At 40.8% G+C, this 13438-nt stretch overlaps 1 protein-coding gene across 2 annotated transcripts; it reads left to right on the top strand.

Annotated features, from left to right (window-relative positions):
* The first annotated feature begins 152 nt into the window (after window positions 1-152).
* Window positions 153-11274, top strand: POGLUT2 (protein O-glucosyltransferase 2). Of its 2 annotated transcripts, none has more exons than XM_022576803.3 (10): window positions 153-643; window positions 1876-2081; window positions 3691-3896; window positions 4072-4149; window positions 5195-5367; window positions 5487-5724; window positions 7100-7309; window positions 8010-8099; window positions 9273-9380; window positions 9464-11274. In XM_022576803.3, the coding sequence occupies exons 1-10, from the start codon at window positions 462-464 to the stop codon at window positions 9527-9529; spliced, it is 1557 nt and encodes a 518-aa protein (XP_022432511.1). In that variant the 5' UTR covers window positions 153-461; the 3' UTR covers window positions 9530-11274. The 2 variants fall into 2 exon arrangements, with proteins under 2 accessions (XP_022432511.1, XP_022432512.1); XM_022576804.3 differs by having other exon boundaries at window positions 157-643; window positions 11034-11274.
* Window positions 11275-13438: the final 2164 nt, after the last annotated feature.

Here is a 13438-nt window from a genome sequence, read left to right on the forward strand (position 1 = left end):
GATTTCCGCTAGTCCTGTCGCGAACTACACGTCCCAGGAAGCCTTGGCGCCGGACGCGTGTCCACTGCGCCATCCACTTGGAGGAGGCCTTACTCAGTCCGGGCGGACGCGCGGGCCAATCCCCTCTCCGTGCACCTTGGGCTGGAACCTGAGACGCGTTCGCCCTCAATGATGCTCCAGTTACAGAAGCAACGCAAGTTTGTCATTATCCCGAGGAAGAGGAGCGGCGTGGTCCTTGCGCATTTCAGTAGAACTACTGGCACCTTTCAGCTGGACAAGCCAGCGCCCCGGTTGTGACCTTTCCGGGGAGACCCACGCGCCTGCCCAGCACAGCAAAGGACCCCACTTGGAGCCGCGTCTGCTGCTGCGATCGGCCGACGTGCCCCTGCCGGAGCCGCGGCTGGTTCCGTCCACCTCTTCCACTTCATTTATCTGTGGATCATTTTGAGTCCATCTTGTAAATGTTTAGCACTTTGCTGCTTTACTGCTTCTTTCTGGGGACAGTTCCAGCACTGGCCGAGACCGGCGGAGAGAGGCGACTGAGCCCGGAGAAGAGCGAAATATGGGGACCCGGGCTCAAAGCAGCTGTGGTCCTTCCCGCGCGCTATTTCTACATCCAGGCGGTGGACACATCAGGAAATAAGTAAGTCGAGCAATGGCTCCCTGACTATTTTGGAATACAGTTAAAACTTACTGGTTTTCCCCTTAAGTTTTGTTCGCCCAAGAACTTGTTTCTGCACAGCAGTTTAAAATCCAGGACATTTGGGTGCTATTCACATCTGGTTGTAACTGTTCTCCCCATCCAATCAATTTTTCTCTGTAGCTTTACAAATAATTTCGAATTAGCTCTTCTCCTGGCTATTTTGATAGGGATTTCCCCATGGCTGGGGAACAAACTCCTGTACTTTGCTGAAAGTACTCTTTCTAATTATTTTTGCATAAACTGTTATAAGGAATTTAAACCCAGTTTTTAGAAACTGCTTGGTTGCACCTTTCTCTGTTTTCGGGTGGACCTCTGCAGGTAAGCAGGTTTTGAAACTCAAAAGAAAAATAAAGCACTATTTGAAACTTTAGAGTTGAGGGGGAACATATCAAAATATGAATCTTCTGTGTTTGTTACAACTTTATTTCGTTCCACTGAATTCAACGGTTAAAAGTATACTTGAAATTTATTTGTAGAATTCACTTACTTCTGAAATGATTGTCTTCTTTTTAATTGGTGGATGCTGACTGTGTGTATTTTGTAGGCAGAAAATCTTGGGACTAAGAAGTTTCCCAAAGGAAAGGAGAGTTATAAATTTTGTCACTTGTCTATAAATAGTACGATTGGGGAAACTAAATACCATCTTAATCGTAACAGCCAGAGCACTCACTCCAAAAAAAACTTTTGTGCAATGTCACTTGGGTGGTATACTACCTACTAGCTTTTGCCCGTGGCTGAGCATGATTTATAATACTGATTCTTTAAAAAAAAATCTTTGAGAGAGATTTTTCAGAAAATCATTATCTTTAGAGGCACCATTTCATCACAAATTTCCAGATGGGCATGAAATAAATAGTAGGTTGATAAGACTATTTTTATATATGAAATGCATAAGTATGTTCTATGTTTACATAAATTAGTAGTCAACATATCTTCTTGCAATTTTCTAATAAAACTGTTTTATGTTATCTTGGCCATTGTAATCCTCTTCTTTTTTTCCTCTCTGATCCATCCTATTCATTCTGGTACTAAAAGCATAAGGAAAAAGAAACAAGCATATGTTAGGGGGAGAATGTGGAGGAGAATAGGAAGGTTCACAGACTAGAGAACATAATCTTTGCACGGTTGTTTCTTAAAATAATCTTTATATCTCATTGTTCTTCCCATCACAGATTCACATATTCTCCGGGTGAAAAGGTGTTCCAGATTAAAATCTCAGCCCCAGATGAGCAATTCACTAGAGTGGGCGTCCAGATTTTAGACCGAAAGGATGGGTCCTTCATAGTAAGATACAGAATGTATGCGAGCTACACAAATCTGAAGATAGAAGTCAAATTCCAAGGTCAACATGTGGCCAAGTCTCCATATATTTTAACAGGTAATTTGGAACATAATTTTAACACAGCAGCATTTGAACACAATAATACATGTCATTTGATCAACAAAAACAAGTTAGCGTGGTATTTTTTTCACTAAAAGGAAAAAATAGACATTTCCTACTTGAAAGCTAAATTGAGAGTCCTGGTAAAAGAGAGAAATGCACGATTCAAATGGAAATTACAATTTGCTAAAGAGGAAAGAACATATTAATAGAGAATTTGCTCCCTAAAGGCACAACATTAGCAAGAACAGTCAAGCTATATATACGGTCACCGATGGCGCTTTCTTAATTAGAGATATATGACTTAAGTAACTGATGAGTGTTACTGAAATTTGGTCGGTCACTTCAGGAAGAAAGAGGACTTGATGGGAGAGCGGGGGAATTGACTGTGGGTTTTTTTTGTTTTGTTTCAGTGCTATTTTCCAGAGAAATTCTGTTTTCTTATACAGGATAAGAGTACAACTTTCTTACCTAGAGCCATATCATTCCCTCTCAGCAGAGACAGTACCCTAAAATATTAGAGAAGCAGGGTGTATACAGACACACGAATCTTCCTTGTCTCCCTGCTCCACGAAAGGCAAACATTTTTCTAGAAAGTGCCTCCATTTCTTCCCCACACTCCACCAGGACCACACAGTACCATATAACCTGCTAACCTTAAAAGATGTCCCATTGTCTACTACTGCCTGGGTCAGGTGACAATCTGAGACTCATAGAAATAAATGACAGTGAAATCTCAATTCAGATTCTATATTATGTTAGTATTATTTCTACAAACATGTAATTAATTCATTATAATATTAATGAAATGGGTGTTTTGAGGATTACTTCTTTATATTTTCTTTAAAAAAATATATTATACTAAACATAGTACGGGTGTTTTATTTATTTGTATTGGTTTTATTTGTTTGCTTTTTTGTTTTTGCCTCACCTCAAGGCTTGCAGTATCTTAGTTCCCCCACCAGGGATCGAACCCAGGCCCCGGCAGTGGAAGCGTGGAGTCCTAACCACTGAACCGCCAGGGAATGCCCATTTGTATTGTTACTTATGATGATTTATCCATTGAGAAAAGTACCTTAGACCCTTTAAGAACTAGTTTGTATAATAGACCATTGAAATATAAATTTCTATCATTTTGTCTTTCATTAAAACAGGTATACTCCTCTGATATCCTTTTACCAATGTTTGGTTATTCTTAAGTACACAAAACATAAAGAGCAATGCTTTGCCATACAGCAGAAGCTAACACAACATTGTAAAGCAATGATACTCCAATAAAAATTAATTTAAAAAAAAAAAGAGTAATGGACTATGGTAGCCACTTAGAGCAAAAAGTAGCACCATTGGCTTTCTTTTGAACTCATGCCAAGTGGGCCTGACTGTGAAAATATCATAACACCTAGCTGTGAAGAGCGGTCAGAAAAGACTTAACTTGAGATACAGCAGGGTAATAAAAATGTTTTTCTTTTAAAAATATGTTTTCCATCAAATTGCCCTCCCCATCTAAATAGGCAAAACTTGTAAAGTCATATTACGAATATTTGTTACATGTTTCAAATGCTGAGTGAAATTATTATGGTATACTTTGTTCCTTGTGTGTAATTAGGGCCAGTTTACCATGAGAATTGTGACTGTCCTTTGGAAGACAGTGCAGCCTGGCTATGGGAGATGAACTGCCCAGAAACCATTACTCAAATTCAGAGAGATCTGGCACATTTCCCTACCATTGATCCAGAAAAGATTGCAACAGAAATTCCGAAAAGATTTGGACAAAGACAGAGCTTGTGTCATTATACCTTGAAGGATAACAAGGTACAATTCATGACTGAGGGTTTCTTGCCTTAGTGATTTTTTATTTTGACCATTTGGCTACAACTAGCTACATAGTTTTATTAAAAATCATTCTGCAGATCATTGTGATAAGATTGATCTCAGTGAAGTCAGTGGGTACTTTTAGACAAACAGTGAATATTCAATTCTCTTCCAGGTTTATATCAAGACTCACGGTGAACATGTAGGTTTTAGAATTTTCATGGATGCCATACTACTTTCTTTGACTAGAAAAGTAAGTATTTCTTTTCTTAGATGTATAATAGACAATTTGAGCCCAGGTTTTACACTATAATTTTTCAAAATAAAAATAATAATAATACCAGGGTTGTTCTATTCTGGACCCTTAAGTACTATATACTATTCTGAAGTTTTATGTCAGGTAGTATACCTGTATTAGTCTCCTAGGGATGCTGTAACAAAGTACTGTAAACTGGGTGGCTAAAAACAACAACAATTTGTTCTCTCACCATTCTGGAGGCTAGAAGTCTGAAATCAAGGTGTCAGCAGGGCAGTGCTTCCTCTAAAACCTATAGGGGGGGATCCTTTCTTGGCTCTTCCTAGTTTCTGGGGGTGCCCGGCAATCCTTGGTGTTCCTGGTTTGCAGCTGCATCACTCCGCTCTGTTGTCACATGGTGTTATCCTTGTGTGTTTTGACATCTTCATCTCTTCTCACAAGGACACCAGTCATATTGGATTAAGGGTCCACCCTAGTCCAGTAGGATCTCATCTTAACTAAATACAACTGCATCAGCCCTATTTCCAAATAAGGTCATTCTGAGATACTGGGGTTTAGGACTTCAGCATATCTTTTGGGGGGGATACACTCAACCCCAAACAGTATATTATAGATGAAAATACCTGGGACTTACCTGGTGGTCCAGTGTGTAAGACTCCGCGCTCCCAGTGCAGGCGGCCTGGGTTCGATCCCTGGTTGGGGAACTAGATCCCGCATGCATGCCACAACTAAAAGACCCCGCACGCCGCAATGACGATCCCATGTGCCGCAATGAAGATCCTGCATGCCGCAACTAAGACCCAGTGCAGTCAAAATAATAAATGAATAAGTAAATATTTTTAAGAAAAGAAGATACTTTACAGTAAAATTATTTTGGTACTAAACCTACTTTGAGCCTAAAGGAGAATTGCCATATGCTGAATCCTGTCCCTGGGTGTAGTGTGCTTTAGCAGGGTTTTAGTGGAGTTTTGACAATGATAGTGAAATGGCTGATATGAAAAACTATACCATCATTTTAACCATCTTGGCTTTCTTTTCCTAGGTGAAGATGCCCGATGTGGAGTTTTTTGTTAATTTGGGAGACTGGCCTTTGGAAAAAAAGAAATCTGATTCAAACATCCATCCGATCTTTTCCTGGTGTGGCTCCACAGATTCCAAGGATATCGTGATGCCTACCTACGACTTGACTGACTCTGTCCTCGAAACCATGGGCCGGTGAGAGACGGGTCCCGGACGACCCAGAGCCTTGGTTTTCTTTCCTTGGTGAGTTCTTTCCCAACAACCCTTGCAGTGTGATGGTTTGGGAGAAAAATCTGTTGCACTCTGTCTTCCAGAGTCAGTCTGGATATGATGTCTGTGCAAGCCAACACAGGTCCTCCCTGGGAAAGCAAAAATTCCACAGCTGTCTGGAGAGGGCGAGACAGCCGAAAAGAGAGACTTGAGTTGGTTAAACTCAGCAGAAAACACCCGGAACTCATAGACGCTGCTTTCACCAACTTTTTCTTCTTTAAACACGATGAAAGCCTGTATGGTCCCATTGTGAAACACATTTCATTTTTTGATTTCTTCAAGGTATGACATCATCCGTGGCGAATCCTTTGTGTTTTTCCAAATACCTGCATTTGGGGGCGGGAAATCGAGGCCTGTAAATTTCAGGGGTGAGAGAGGTGAGCACAACATTTTAGGAACAGTGAGGAATGGAGCCCCGGGGACTAACCAGTTCCTAGGGGGGCAACCTGGGTTGTACTCAGTACCTAGACCTGATATTAAATATGCACCACAGGAGCTTGGGACCTGGGTAGAGCTATAATTTTTCCCCCAACTGACCCTCAAGAAAAGCATATTTTAGCTCCAAATCCTTTTTTATTAATAAATGCATGTAAGTAATTTTACAAATATTTCTCCCCAGAGCCATAGCATCATAATAGACTAAAGAAGAAATATAAACCAGGTGTCTCTTATTGGGCCTTCTGGTAGGGAAATGACTTGGAATCCATCCAAACATTCTGCCCAGGAACTCTGGGGATGCTACACACTTTCTGTGTCTAGAATGTGGATTGTTCCTGTTTCCCCAGTATGGATCCTTTCTCTGACAATTCCCCTTTTTCAAGCAGTGGGATGCTGCCCTGATCTCTAGACCACTGAGGGGTTTTGAAGCCCCATGGGGTGAACAGGGAAAAGTGGGCCAAAAAGTAGTCAGCTGTCTTCTGCAGGTGGGAAGGCCAGTGATTAGCTGTCTGTGCTGTAAATGGCCTGATTTTCTTTTGATGGGTTACCTGGTACGAGGAAGACCTAAAGAAGGCCATATGTTGAATTGTCTGTGTTTCTTCCACATGCATATCACAGAAATTTTGGAAAGAAATGGGAGATTTGATACCAAATCAAATCTGATACCAGCCATCCCTCCTCAGAGGGTGTTTTATCAGACCTTTGCTTTCTTTCTACCTGTTGAATTTGCTACAGCTAAAGACTGTTGACTACCACAGTGCTATAAATATTTTGATTCATAGGTGTTCTTGCCCCAGAGCTTGTTAATTTCATTAAAACTTGCATGTGGCCACCTGATGTTAAAAGGTAACACGGCATAGAATGTGCCATCGTGAAGTGCTCACGTGCCATCAAGAAAGTAGTAAATGGATTACAGAGTCACGGTAAATCTATCTTTCCTTAGGTTGTAGCCTTAGGACAACAGTTTTATAATTTTATTGGCTGCCCCACCATTAGCCTTGTGGACCCTTTTTGAAACTTGGGGGAACATCAAAATGTTAGAGCCCTTAGCTCTAGGTCAGCATGTTATATATAATAGCGCTTACTAAGTGGTGGAGGCCATGGGCAAAATCTGGCCAGTTTGTATCTGAGGTTTGATGTGTGGAAAGAGAAGGAGAATAAAGAAGAGTGGGAAAAAGGAAATTTAATGGAGGTTCTTCTACTTTACTGCTGTTTGCAGCATAAGTATCAGATAAACGTCGATGGCACCGTTGCAGCTTATCGCCTACCGTATCTGCTAGTAGGTGACAGTGTGGTGCTGAAGCAGGACTCCATCTACTATGAACACTTTTATAATGAACTGCAGCCCTGGAAACACTACATTCCAGTTAAAAGCAACCTGAGCGATCTCCTAGAAAAACTTAAATGGGCAAAAGATCACGATGAAGAGGTAAGGTCAGTCTCTTTGTACCCCAGTTATCATGGGTTCATTTTCAATGTCTTGTGCCTGGAAAGCATTCGGGATGCTTAGATGTAGACCCTTACCTGTAAATGGGAAGCCACCTCCCGCGGATAGCACAGATCTCTTCAGGGTAAACACAGGCATAGTGGCTTGGATTAGCTGTCCACTCTGCACATGACACAAAAAGCTAAACCTTGGCCTTGATTATGCTCTCTCCTTTAGTCAGTTTGATTTGAGCCCCAAGCACTGCCTCACCTCACCTAGCAATATGAAAATGAAGATGGCCAGCCTGGCAGGAGGAAAAACTAACTGTGCTATGGATTAAAATGAGGGATTGCATGAAAGAAGCATCAAACTAATTGTCTGCTGAAAATTGTTAAGGCAGTGCATTAAGCTTCATCTTACATTTACTTTGCAAAGTCATTGTTAGTTCAATTATTGTATGCCTTTTCTCTCCAAGAGAGGCCAATTCTAGAAGGCCCAATATGACTTCTCAAACTTTCGAGTCTTAAAATCGTCCCTTTGATTTGAACAAACATACTCTGTTAAATGTTCCCTTTACCTCACAAGACCCCAAAGATATTTTTTCCACTATTGTCCCACTAAAATGTCCTCTGAAGATCAGTTAGCGTATGTCTGTATGGGGAAAAATATGTTTCATTAAAGCATATTATTCTTGTTCCCACAGGCAAAGAAGATAGCAAAAACAGGACAAGAATTTGCAAGAAATAATCTCATGGGTGATGACATATTCTGTTATTATTTTAAGCTTTTCCAGGTCAGTATTTTCTAAGAAAATAGACATACTTGTAATTGGTCATGTTAGTAGCAAGTAATATTTCACTTAACAATTTCTAATAGTATATTCATTAAGGAGATATATGTATACCTCTGTAGGCAAAAATCAGGGATAAATATTAAATAATAATGAAAATAGTAGAAAACCAAAGATTAGCTAATGGAGAATGCTACAACCTTAAAAGAAAAGTATTAATGTTAGAACCATGCGGTATGTGGTTAGAAAATTGGCGTCTGATCCTACAGAGTTACTGTGCGTGGATTCACATTTCCTCTCTGTACAATATTGCTGCTGCCTTACCATTTCTTTTTCTATACAGTGCAAGGTATGTTTGGACCTGTTGTGCTGACCCCATGTGGGCCATGACTTTTCTTGGAAATTGTTTTTATGGACCTACCCATTTAGGCATTGTAATTAGAGCATATCTGACAATTTGAAAAGTTCTTTTTTTAAAAAAAGTGCAGTAGTAAACAAGTAATTGGCTAATAATAGTACTAGATCTAAGTCAAGATGTTTTAAATTCAGGATTGCTGATATTGAGCCCCGTGTCTTAGGCTCTGCTGCAGAACAAAGTTTGTCATTCCTGGTCCCTTCCTCCTTTATAACCTTTCCTAGGGGATGGTGAAGTATGTAAACTGAAGAAGGAGCTGGGGGGACGTACTATTTGCATTCCTAAAGAGCCACAGGGTAGAGTTCATTCATTCAACTCACATTTTTCGAGCCTAAGCACCTCGGCCAGAGCTTAGCCCAGAGCAAGCACATGACGAATGAAGATGCGACTGAGGCTGTACCAGCCATGGTGGGTCAGGCAGAAATAGTCTGTCCTCAGATTCTCAGTCTAGGGAAGATGGGAAGCACAATTATTTTCTCTACGTGGCAGAAGGTCAAAAAAAAAAAAATACCGTACGAGTCATATCAGTGAAGCGTAGACTAAGGAGTGGTCCCTTAGAAACAGGCAGCCAGTGCCCAAAGGTCAGCCGCCTCTCAGAAGCTCTGTTGTTGGGCTTTTAAGGGGAATATGGAGGACCTTGCATATCACAACTTGACATGTGAGTTAAGTGGACTGTGTTCTAGCGGACTCTGGCGTATCTAATTTGGTAAGTGGATGTTAAGTGATATATAAGACATGTTTTTGTATTGTTTCCTATACAGGAATATGCCAGTTTACAAGTGGGTGAGCCCCAAATTCGGGAGGGCATGAGGAGGGTAGAACCACAGACCGAGGATGACCTCTTTCCTTGCATGTGCCATACAAAGAAGGTAACCAGAACTCACCTTCTAGCCAGTGTCAGAGTAAGAACTAACAGTGATCCAACTCTTCATTCATTCCTTTCCTCGTTCAGTCAGGCAACAGCTACCTGAATTCCTCCTGGAGCCTCCAAGCAATTCATTCTAGTAGAGGCAGATAAAATAGATCCCAACAAGGCAAAAGACAAGCGCCAAGATGCAGTGAAGTGAGCTCTCAGCAAAGCGGAGGGAAGCCATTTTTACTGTGAGAATTCAGATCACGTGGCATTTGAATAGATGTTTACAGTTTGAAAAGTGTTTTCACACCTATCATCTAAGAGCTTCATTTCTTTGTGAGATCGTTTCTGCAGAGTTCGTCATCCCAGTTTAGAGATGGAAAAACGTATAACCATCATTATTCATGTTAACATTCATTTAAAAGCAATCTCGGTTGATACCACTACATACTGATTTTGTTTATAAAAGGCAGATGCACATATGGACTTGGCAGGCTGAAGAGGACCTTAGAGATCACCCAGTAAATGCCTTCATTTTATAGTTAACAAAACCGAGCCCAAAGAAGAGTTTAGCTCAGAATCATCTATCTGGATTATAGCAAAGCAAGAACCAAAAACCAGTGTATCACCTTCAAATTGTGTGCATAATTGTGCATAAAGACAGTGTGATGGCTTGGGGGGGGCGGTGATTATAGGTATTTTTCATTTGAAGGAATATATACTGTATAAAGTTATTCTATGTATTATATGTGTATATAAAATATGCTGGCTTGACATTATTTTAAGCAACAGCATCATGTCTCTGAACGGACAAACTCAGAACTGTGGCATTGGAACCAAAGTTGAGAGCGCAGATTTGGCAATTATTACGTCCGCCTCTCAAGCGGGTTTAAAAGGAATAAGAAGACTACCAGCCCCGATGGCGTGATGGAGCCACACCTCATCCAAGTTCACAGATTGTTAAATATTTAGGAATTTTTCACAGTGGTTAAATTTTGGTAGCTTGGAATCCACGTGGTGGAAGTATTTACACCATGACAACAGTACATGCTACAAATCAGTTTTGGGTGTCTGTTCTGTTTTGGGGGGGAACTGATTGGCCACCAACTGGCTCTCAGAAGTGGTGCATCATCAGCATTAATTCCTCTTAGTGCTGCAAGGCCATAAAATCAGTGAAAGCCAGTGACAAAACAGAAATTTCCAGACTCGAAACGTGCTCCCACATGGAGTTAGTGATTTGATATCAGAACGCTTCTGTTGGCTCCAAATGAAAGTGGGCAGCTCCCTTTCTCCACTCCTCTTTTTAAATTTTTATCTCTAAGTGACTTTGAGGGGTGACAGATGATTCCCCAGATTCATAGCAGTTAGGGACTAGAATGATAGCTTTGTTTATTTTTTGCCCATTGTCTACTCTAGCCGTTCACTGATACCATTCATAACACAAGCCTTTTACCATAATACAGACCCTTAGATGTTCAGGTTCCCCACCAATGTGACTTTACCCTTGGGTGATTCCAAATAATAGTCCTAAAAGCCTCTAGCAATAACTTGGCTTTTTTTTTTCCCCTTCTTTCATCTTTAGGGGAAAATAATTAATAGACTAACGTAAGCCTTCTTGACTCGTAGAAGACTTCCTGATGGCTCTAAATATTTTGTTTCTTAATTGCAGACCAAAGATGAACTCTGATACGCAAAATACCTTTCCTTCAAATAATGGTGCTCTGAAGACTCTTCTTAACTGAAAAGAAGAAGACTGTCTTTTAAATATTAATTCCATGGACAATATAAAATCTGCTCTGTGATTGCCTGGATTATGAAGATATATTTCTTCTTATTATTGCAGTATTCCCATGACTGACCTTTAAAGCACATTTTTAGAATTTTATAATAAAAGCACTTTTATTTTAAAAGGCTGTGTTGTGCTAATTGTTAGCTGCGTTTGGACCATGGAGCCTTAAAAAGAGAGGGTGTCTGGGTCCTGGACTCAGAGTGAAGCGTCACAGAAGCCACCACCTACCCACACACGGGGTTTACATGAGAAAGCAATAAACCTCCGTCTTTTTTTTTTCTTAAAGATTTTTTTTATGTGGACCATTTTTAAAGTCTTTATTGAATTTGTTACAATATTGCTTCTGTTTTTTTATGTTTTGGTTTTCTGGCCGCAAGGCATGTGGGATCCTAGCTCCCCGACCAGGGATCAAACCCACATCCCCTGCATTGAAAGGCGGACCTCCAGGGAAGTCCCTAAACCTCTCTCTTATTTACACTATTATTTTGGATAATCAGTCCCTCACAGCCAAACCTAATTCTAACTAATACATCTTCCAAGGCTTTTCTTAATCTGGCCTCTGCCTGTATCTTTAATCAAATCTCTCACAGCTTCCTAATATGTACCCTGTAGTCCAGCAAAATCAATCCCTGTTCCTTCTGTGCCTTGTTCCTTACCTTCCTTGTACATGCTTCCCCTTGGTCTGGAATGCCATGACCCTCTTCTTCCTCTGGCTTAGATATCCTTCAGTGCTCATTGCAGGAATCACTCCCCTGAATCTCTCCATCTGTGTACTTGTATTGTTGTCTCTTCCCTGCTATGTGGTCATGATCTAAATTGTAGTCTGTCTCCCTGACCACATGTTAAGCAACTTGATAACAGAGACCGTGCTCTTCTTCTGTTTCATACTGTGCCTGAAACTAGAAAGATGCAATAAGTATCGAATGGATGAATGAATGACTGAACGAAAATTACCCTGAAATGTGATTAAGAGAATCAAAAAGGAACTTGAAGTCCTAACACTGAACAGTAGCATATGGCCCACAAATTCCTAATTGTTTCCCTTCTACCCATCTTCCAGTTAAATAATGTTATAAATTTTTTAAATTGTGGAATGTTTCACATATACAAAAGTATATAAAACATAAACCTCCAGCTTAAAAATAATTATAAGAACACACTCATGTAACTACTGAAAAAGAATCCTGAACCTTCTTGGCCCATCTGTGCATTTCCTTGTAAAGTCTAGTCTGCTGGCGATTCTTGGTGTTCCCTGGCTTATGGACACATCCCTCCAATCTTTGCCTCTGTCATCACATGGTCTTTCCCTCTGTCTCCGTATCTTCTCCTTTTCTGTCTCTTATAAAGACACTCGTCATTGGATTTAGGGCCCACTCTTAAGTCTAAGATGATTTCATCTTGGGAGTTTCAATTACATATGCAAAGACCCTGTTTCTAAGTAAGGTCACATTTCAAAGTAGTCAGGTTAGGACTAGGACAAATCTTTGGGGGAGCCACTATTTACCCACTACATCTTCTAAAAACATTCCTTTTGAAACTAAGAACAACAAGGATTCCCATCATCACACACTCCATTCCACCTAATGCTGGAAGTCTGAGCTAGCACAGTAAATCTAGAAAAGAAGTAGAAAGTTGAGGATTGAAAAACAATAAAATTATCATTAAAAGCAGATGATAGGGGACTTCCCTGGTGGTGCAGTGGTTAAGACGCTATGCTCCCAATGCAGGGGGCCTGGGTTTGGGTTCAATCCCTGGTCAGGGAACTAGATTCCACATGCATGCCGCAACTAAGGAGCCCGCCTGCCACAACTAAGACCCAGCACAAACAAATAAATAAATAAATATTAAAAAGAAGAAAAACAGGTGATAGGCTATGGTACACAGAAAATCCAAATGAATCTACAGATAAGTTGTTGGAATTAACAAGAAAAGTTGGCATTTGTTGGGCTTCCCTGGTGGTGCAGTGGTTGAGAATCCGCCTGCCAATGCAGGGGACACAGGTTCGATCCCTGGTCCGGGAAGATCCCACATGCCGTGGAGCAACTAAGCCTGTGCGCCACAATTACTGAGCCTGTGCTCTAGAGCCAGCGAGCCACAACTACTGAGTCAGCGAGCCACAACTACTGAGCCCGCATGACACAACTACTGAAGTCCACATGCCTAGAGCCCGTGCTCTGCAACAAGAGAAGCCACAACAATGAGAAGCCCACTCACACTCACCGCAACAAAGACCCAACGCAGCCTAAAATAAATAAATTTATTTTTTTTAAAGTTGGCATTTGCTA

This window comes from Delphinapterus leucas, chromosome 18, assembly GCF_059928025.1.
Source record: "Delphinapterus leucas isolate spDelLeu-1000000601 "Yukka" chromosome 18, BTC_Dleu_Yukka2, whole genome shotgun sequence".
Lineage (NCBI taxonomy): Eukaryota > Metazoa > Chordata > Mammalia > Artiodactyla > Monodontidae > Delphinapterus > Delphinapterus leucas.

Excerpts from the sequence above, each read along its gene's own strand:
- POGLUT2 (XM_022576803.3), top strand. The coding sequence starts at position 462 with ATGTTTAGCACTTTGCTGCTTTACTGCTTCTTTCTGGGGACAGTTCCA. Across the intron at positions 2,082-3,690 it reads GTCTCCATATATTTTAACAG|GGCCAGTTTACCATGAGAAT; the intron begins GTAATTTGGAAC and ends GTGTGTAATTAG. Across the intron at positions 7,310-8,009 it reads CAAAAGATCACGATGAAGAG|GCAAAGAAGATAGCAAAAAC; the intron begins GTAAGGTCAGTC and ends TTGTTCCCACAG.